This window comes from Amblyomma mixtum, chromosome 1, assembly GCF_055824585.1.
Source record: "Amblyomma mixtum isolate Tamu chromosome 1, ASM5582458v1, whole genome shotgun sequence".
Taxonomy (NCBI): Eukaryota; Metazoa; Arthropoda; class Arachnida; order Ixodida; family Ixodidae; genus Amblyomma; species Amblyomma mixtum.
The window spans coordinates 200,556,847-200,565,307 of NC_143012.1; the positions used below are offsets into that span (position 1 = coordinate 200,556,847).

Here is an 8,461-nt window from a genome sequence, read left to right on the forward strand (position 1 = left end):
ACTTTTTAGATCGTCGAAAACATGATTACCTTCGTCGCTGTAGTAGTAGTAGTAGTAGTAAAAACATTCATTTATTTATTTATTTTTCAAAAGGAAGAGTTAGGGAGTAGGGAGATAGGGAGGATAGATGTGGAGCTACAGTGGTCGGTCTTCCCTAGTCCAGGATACCGTTGGCCTCCGCCGCTGCCTTGGCCCTCGTCACCAGCATAAGCTGAGTGCTCGGGTCGGAGTCAGCCAGGAGGGCCTCCCACTGCTCTAGACTAGGGCTATTTACCTTTGGTAGTAAAGGGCTTTTTTCGCAGCCCCAGGTGGCGTGGTACGTTGTGGCGTAGCCCCCACACCACACGCACTCTTTCGCGTATCTGTTCGGCCACATTTTGTGATACATGGCTCTGCTTGGGTAGGTGTCTGTTTGTAGTCGTCTGAGCGTGGTGGCCTGCTCTCTGTCGAGGATATCCGCCGGAGCCGAGTACTTCTTGCGCGCTCCCAACAACGCCTTCATTGCCTCCCCGTAAGATTCTGGCGTGCTGAAGGGTTCCACCGGCAAACCCGCCCTCCGGTTCGTGAACCCTCGGGCAACGGTGTCTGCCATGAGATTTCCCTCAACCCCAGTGTCAGGGACCCAAATGATGGTGTGTTGAATGTTTGTGTTGTTTGATCCATGTCTGTGTTGTTTTTGTTCGAAGAGGATACTCGCGGCTTTTCGGCCGATCCTTCCATCTCTGTACGCCCTTGCTGCAGCCTGAGAATCCGTGGCTATCCAGTAACTCAGTCCCTGCCGATTGGCTTCAGTCAGGGCTAGAGCTATGGCGATCTCTTCCGCTACTTGTGTTGTCCTTGTGCTCACTGATGCACCAGTAACTATATTCCCATTGGCGTTCACTACTGCTACCGCCCTAGCGTTTTCCTTCGTTCTGTACTTGGACGCGTCAACATACAGAACCATCTGTTTCTTCTTTAGGAACCTGTCCAACTCCAATGATCTCGCCGCCTGTCTTCCTTCGTGGTTCTTCGGGTCCATGTTTCTGGGCACTGGTTTAACCAAGAAAGTGCTCCTAATTTGGCTGTCAATGTCTGTCTTGTCTTCGCCCTCGTCTTCTGCCGGGTATCCTAGCTTGATCAGTAGTGCGCGGCCAGCGGCTGTTCTTTTAAGTCTTTCCATTTGAAATCTGAGCATGGTTTCGCTGTGCTCCTCATAGGTGCCGTACACCCCCATGTTCATCACCTTCTCTGTCGAGGCGTGGTCATGACGCCTAAGGCTTGCTTATACGCCCTTCTGATGCATGTTTCCATTTTGTTCTTTTCCCCTTTGTTAGGTTGTAGGCACGGAAGCGCGTACGTCATCCTCGGTATGATGAGCGCAGAAGTGATCCGTAACGCATCTCGCTCCTTCACCCCTTTTCTCTTGTGACAAAATCTGGCTGCACCCGGCAGAAATACATACGCTTTCGAAAGCGTGCAGGCAGTGCATGCTTTCCCCTCCAGTGCAAATAACTATCCAAAAAAGTGAAATTTTGTCGAGCCACAGCCGCGAGGGTAACCACGTTTTCGAAATTCTAAAAACGGATATGGCTTTTACTAACCATTGGCTAGAAATCTCTAATTGTAACTAGGTGCCTAACTATTATAGTCAAAAAGTTAATTATTAAAATTGGTTAACCAGCTTACTACTTAAGGCGATGCACCGGTTTTCTAGTATCCGCCAACACCGGTAATACTATGCCTCAAAAACCATATTTTTACCGCAAAAGTCTATATTAGAAAATTTTTGAAAGTGTTCACTGAAACACCCGGTATATAGACGGTTTTTACGGCCCCGTGCCGCCAGAGTGCGCCAGCGCGCTTCAAACCGGATGCTCCCCTAGAAAACTTCCGGTCTCTCGGTCTCTCCGTGTTTTGGATGCTTCCGTGCGTGCTGTGTTTGCTCTTCGCTGCGCGATGTTTTCTGCCAAGAAATTATCTCCCTTGAAGCGGACACGACGTGGAAGCTGCTGTTCTGTGCCAGGCTGCAGTCTACGGTCCGGAACAAATCTTCTTTCCGAAATACGAACGTACAGGTTCCCTGTAGAACACGAACGAAGACAGGCCTGGATCGCGGCGGTTAGACGCGACAAATGGCAGCCTACAAAAAGCTCGCAGGTTTGTTCGGCGCACTTCGTTCAAGGCAAGTATCGTTTTGGACCTATGACGCTGTTATAAAACGTAATACCAAAATGTTCACTGCTTGAGTCAGCCTCAAGTGTATGTGGCATTCGAGTGACTTTTTGCTGCGCATGCAATGCAGCCGAAATGAGTTCAGCCGCAGCGCGTGATAGGTTCGGTTTGCGGGGTTTTACATCTCAAAGCGACTGAGGCTATGAGAGACGCCGTAGTCGTGGTCTCCGGGAATTTGACCAGCATGTGATTAGGTTCCGCCTGCACGCGTACGCGACCACCTGCAAAAACATGCAGCGCTTGCCAGTTAATTGAAGGCAGCGTATCATAAATCACTTCTATGCTAACGCCGCGCGAATTTATTATTTTTTTTGCGATTTCGTTTCCACGCCAAGGAGGACACCTTGTGAAGGATTACGAATGTTGCGACATGCTTCCCGCAAGGTTCAGCTGTAGCCCCAATGGAACCTCGAGCGAAACCGAAGCCTACGTTGTGCACAGTTTGTTTTTCAGATGTCATTTGACTAGCAGACCGAGACTGTGCCAGCACCCCTTGTCCGCGTTGTTGTGAGTGTTAGTGCACATTATGCTTGGATGTGTTTCATCTAATTGCGTTTTTTTTTTTTAGGCAAGCCTTCGTCTGACCCGAACCATCCAGACTACATTCCGACGGTGTTTCCGTACCGGGTGCAAAGTAATGTGCAGCAGAAGCTGGCAAGATATGAGCGTGCTCAAAAGAAGCAGGATTTAAATGCAGCTGTGTCTGCAGCAGCTGATCCTGGCCTCTCCATCGGTGCAAGCGAAGCTGTCATGGATGAGGACACTGCTCACAAAACGTGCGACACCGATACCGAGACTGCCCTCTCCATGCAGGACATTTCATATCTCGTCAATGAAAACAGATTCCTTAAGGATCAGGTAGTCTCTTTAAAGCTGGAAGTTGCAGCAGCTAAACAAAAAATCTCCGAACTGGAAAGCCACGGACAACCAAATCTTTCAAATATGACAAGGGACGTAGTCATGCAGTCGGATGAGAATGTAAAATTTCATACGGGCCTTGTGTCAATAGAGATGTTCAAAGCACTGCTTCAGCTGGTGCTGTCCGTCTGGACGCCTACCCACAGGGCTTCACTTGATGCCGAGCAGCAGCTCATTCTTGTGCTGATGCGACTACGGCTCGGTCTTGTCACTAAAGACCTGGCATCTCGATTTGGAATTTCTGTCAGCAGTGTAAGTGTCATTTTTCACTCATGGATCGACGTGCTGGCAGCAAACATGCAGAAATTTATCATTTGGCCATCTCGACGTGCACTTGAATCACACCGGCCTAAAGCATTCAAAGATAAATTATTTGATCATCTGAGAGGGATAATTGATTGCACAGAGGTGTTTATTCAGAGACCCACATACATGGATGCCAGAAGCAAGACGTATTCAAACTATAAGCACCACAACACTGTGAAAGTGCTTATCACTATCACACCTTCAGGAGCCATTTCTTTTGTTTCAAAAGCATGGGGAGGTAGAGTTTCTGACAAAGAGTTGACCTTGCAAAGTGGACTCCTTGACAAGGTCGAAGAAGGAGACTTGTTTTTAGTAGACAGGGGCTTCCGTTGTGAAGAAATGTTTGCTGCACGTGGTGCCGCAATTCTGATGCCTTCCCTGACTAAGCGAAGGACACAGCTACCAGGGGCGGAAGTTACTGCATCAAGAAAGCTTTCGAGTGTACGAATACACGTGGAACGGGCCATACAGCGGCTGAAAGTCTTCAGGGTCTTCCAGACAGTACTTCCAATAAGCTTTGTGAAGAGAGCTGAAGATGGTGATCAAGCAACAATTGACAAAATCCTCATTGTGTGCAGTGCACTCGTCAACCTCCAAACTCCCATAGTTAAGAGCCAGCTTGAGTAACCGTGTGTTAGAATGATGGCTCTTTTTTGCATGCATAAGTACTGCACAGTTGAATGTGAAGTGATACCATTTGTTGTATGGAATGAGACCACACTGCCATGTAAACAAATTTTATTAGCATATGCCTTTGGTTAGATCTGTACTGCATTTTTTTCGATGTCTGCAAACACGTGATTTTTGGTTGCCTATTATAATTTTTTAAAGGTGCACAAGAAGCTGCTACACGTGGGTCATCAGATGATTTGTCTGCAACAGATAAATCCTTCATAATTTAATTCAGACCGCTGCGGTGGCTCAGTGGTTATGGCGCTCAGCTGCTGACCCGAAAGACACGGGTTGAATTTCTTTGGAGGAGAAATTCCAGAGGCCCATGTACTGTGCGATGTCAGTGCACGTTAAAGAACCCCAGGTGGTCGAAATTTCTGGAGCCCTTCACTACAGCGTCTCTCATAGCCTGAATCGCTTTGGGACGTTAAAACCCATAAACCAAACCAAACCATAATTTCATTCAGTTTGAGCAGCCATAATGACTAACATCAAAAGTCAGTGTTGGTACTGATGCTTCTTTTAATTTCATTACAACACTAAAGCAAGCCTTCTCAAGGACCACAATGACAACTATTAAAAAATGGCTACTGTGATGCAGTTCCTCCTTGCTTCACATGACCTATGCTGAACAATGTCATCGCAGACGTTCTTTGTGTGGTTCAAACAAAAGCAGGACGAAAGAAAATAAATTAGGTTCTGTAGAAGGATAGTACACAGTGATCCATGTCTTAAGCATTACAACAAAAAACAGATGCAACCAAGCAAAGGAGCAGTTTTGTATGTAGCAAAGTTTGTTTATAGCTAATTATTAGTTTCCAAACATGTAATATTAGTTATGTCACTCATTAACAATAAAATGTATTGCTTTCCATTGTGTCTGATTGTCTGTCTGTGACTAGATAGGCACTTCAACTTAGTTGCTAGCAGATTGGCTGTTGTTGGTTTGGCATTTCATGCAAACCCAGGACGCGGGAGTGCGTTTCAGTTTTGCACATTTCAGGTGAAAAGTGTCGTTGCATTGTGAGCAGTCCACGACGCGGCCAGATTTGGCACCTCGGCAGATACATGTAGTCTTGGCGTGTTGCATTTGTTTCAGAATGCTCATGTTTTGCAGCTCAGGGAAAATGTGTTTGAAAAAAAAGCTTTCTGCTTTTGATTTCATAACAGACCAGAAGCTCTCATCAAAAGAAATAACTTCAACAGTTAGAGCACAACCTGTAAACACTACAAAGTACGCTCGAGAGAGCTGCGTTGCTGCCATTTGGGACTGCACTTGACTGTAGTAGGCATGCTCCTTCTTTAGCTGCATACTTTCATTTAAGTATGGCAACTGCTTTAAAGCAGACTGGAGTGGTTGTCCTTTCACAGAGGCAGGACACTTCACCTCCAGTACAGCTTTTCCGCAGCATGTACAATACACAATACCATCAGGAGAAGCAGCTAGATATGGCTGCTTCCCAATGACACACAAACCACACTCGTGGATCTGGAAGTCCTGATGTGCTCCTGACTCGTGAGCAAAGAATGCCTCTTTAGCTTTTGGCTCCATTTTAGAGCCCCAGCGAAGGTTAAAAGTATGTGGTGCCTTTATGTAACCCATAATCTCGGCTACGAGTCCATCTGCACCACTCAAGCTTGCATGATATTGCACGATGCATCAATGATGCCGTTATACGTCCCTTTCTTTCCGACACCCACATCAATGATTTTGACTGCTCACGTGTTGCTTTTTCAATCTCACTGCAACATTCATCTGTTAGCTGCACTTTTGCAGCTGCTTGTACATCCATGCCTTTATAGACAGAATGAAGCGGATAATGTGGCACTTGTTCAGTCGAGTGGGACTCGTTGCACTGCTCTCCTTGGACAGCTGCTTCAGGTGAAGAATCAGTGTCCTCGCTGTCCGTTACTGATGTTAGCAGCAGAGTGTTTGGTGCAAATGCCTGTTGACATGGAAGCAAAATAAATGTTAAACATATTCATCGCACACAATGTAAACAAGCTAACACAGATACAAACATCATTTAGCATATTTATAATAGCTACCAGAAAAAAATTAACAGCAGGCGTGTATAAATGCATTCTCCTTGTATTACAATGAGTGCCAAACTGAACACACAAGCCCTATTTGCTTGTACCTTTGTCAAGGTACAACTCATAGGTAAATGTGTGCAAGCTGCCTGTATGTGCTTGAGTAAGACTTTTTTTTTTTACCTTGACATGCTGCAAGAAGCTGTGCACATGTTGACCAGTCCATGTTGATACGCTACTTTGGGGTCTAGGGACAGGTTGGGGTACTGGCTGACCAGTCTTCGGCTTGAAGAATACCATGTCGCTGACTGGCGTTGCCTGCATCCAGTTTTGACAACTCGGTTTACAATGATGACTTACATGGCACGACAGGATGGCAAAAGAAAAAAATTAAAATATTCGGGCTTACTGTGCTCTTTCTTGATACTTCGACCCACTTGCATGCAACATCAGTAGGCGATGGATTGTGTAGACCATATTTTACATTTGCTTCTACACTGAACAGCAGTGCAGCAACATGAGTGCAGCATTCTCCTAGTCTGAAATATTCAAGAGTGCAGTCACAACAACTTGAGTACTACCAAAAAGCACTGTAAGGAAGACATTAGCAAATCAAAGCAAGGATGAGTGCCAAAATCCCTCGATCACTGAAATATGTTTGTGTACACCGACACTCACTTCTGACATTTACACTGTAAACACATTAATAAAGTTTCAAGCGGTGTGATGTAAAAGCACGACCATTCTAGTCCATAGTTCAAGTAGTCATTGCAATGTTTGTCTAGAAAGCTGTGCTGCATTAAAAATGGGCAAATATTAAAGCACCTGCTCTGCTAATGGCTACAATACTGGGCTTTTCATCGCTGTTATGCCCATACCGTTTGTTTGAGTTCTAAGTATTGTCCCTGAAAGCGAATACCAAAGAAACAAATCTGATGCCATGGATGGCAAAGGGGATTTTTTTTTATTTGTAGGAAGCTAATTAATGTCACATGTTTAATAGCTGGCAATTAACTATAAACAAATACAAAGAACCATTTTATAAACAGCTCATTACCAGCTTCTAAACATTTCAGGACAGTTGTTTCCTCACAAAAAAACGACAAATAATCAAAAATTCCATCCGTGGCATCGGGCTGTTCTTTACTTTCCGGCATCTTTCCGAGTCCCTCAACTCCCTTGCTTGTTATGTGCATTGCCTTGAAAGCATCCACATCCCTTCTCTCTCTGTAGTGGTTATTTAATTTTCACAACACATACGAAAGGCCGCCGGCAGCCGCGGCAATTGCTATCTGCACTTGAGACACGCGAACTATGGCTGAAGGAAAACAAAGGGACAGCAAGAGGACGGAAGGAAATAAAGGTGACAGCGATAGGAAGAAAATACAGGAGGTTACACCACAGAACAGTTCGATTATTTAGCTTCGCAGCGGATGGCACGAGCGCTCTGCAAAGGTTAACAGATGCAAGCAGTTAAGGTTGTCTTTGCGATTATCGTTCACTTACCCAGCCATGCAGGTACAGTGAGCGCTCACTACGGTTCCGTCGTCGTTAACAACGCACCATGGGCGATATGTTTTGGACAAAGCTTGGCTCGCTTCTACAGCTGCCACTACGACGACGACGCCTTCCCCACGCTTGCCGGACTTGAATGACGCAAGGCACTTCACTTTTCCACTGACAAATGCATTGTAACCTTCAGTGATCTTGTAGTTCTTAAACTGCTCTCTTGTGTAAAAGCACACACCTTCCACAAGATAAACAAAAATGTCCGCGGCAGTGACTGGCGGAAGGTTTTTGGAGCCGGATCAAAACGAGAAACGCACCACATCATCGTCCAGTGGGTCGGGCAGCTCTGCGCCTCTAAATACAAGCTTCTGGTGATACCGATCCTTTGCTTCGCTGCTGAGTGCCTTGAAGTAGTCGCTCGACATGTCGAGAATTGCATTCAAGACTCAGAATCAGCCTAAAGCAGCACACGGAAACACCAACACACTCGTCGCACGTCGCACACGCCTTGAAAACGCACAGCCGGAAGTACAGAAGTTCTCTTGCCGGAAGTTTCTGGAGGGCAACCAATCAGCGTCAAGCGCGGTTTGTTTGCAAACATTGAAACCGTGTATACCTGGGGAAATGGTTTAAAGACTTTAGCGTTTGGCTGCTGGATATAAGTTCGCGGGTTTCATCCCGAATTCGGCGGCGGTACTTCGATGGAGGCAAAATATGTGAACACTCGCCGACTGTGCGATCCAAGCGCGCGTCAAAGAACGCTCGTGGTTTGAATTAGTCCAGAAGGCTCCTTAACGACATCCCCTGG

General features: G+C 46.0%; 1 protein-coding gene and 1 pseudogene across 2 annotated transcripts; one reads left to right on the forward strand and one right to left on the reverse strand.

Annotated features, from left to right (window-relative positions):
- Positions 1 to 1,899: 1,899 nt before the first annotated feature.
- Positions 1,900 to 4,257, forward strand: LOC149370533 (uncharacterized). The gene is made up of 2 exons (XM_089583579.1): positions 1,900 to 2,164; positions 2,783 to 4,257. The coding sequence occupies exons 1-2, from the start codon at positions 1,939 to 1,941 to the stop codon at positions 4,063 to 4,065; spliced, it is 1,509 nt and encodes a 502-aa protein (XP_089439705.1). The 5' UTR covers positions 1,900 to 1,938; the 3' UTR covers positions 4,066 to 4,257.
- Positions 4,258 to 5,948: 1,691 nt separating this feature from the next.
- LOC149370534 (uncharacterized) lies at positions 5,949 to 8,078 on the reverse strand (annotated as a pseudogene). Its single transcript, XR_016291416.1, has 3 exons — positions 7,651 to 8,078; positions 6,554 to 6,683; positions 5,949 to 6,462 (listed from the first exon to the last, which is right to left on the reverse strand). The product of XR_016291416.1 is annotated as an uncharacterized LOC149370534 (transcript).
- Positions 8,079 to 8,461: the final 383 nt, after the last annotated feature.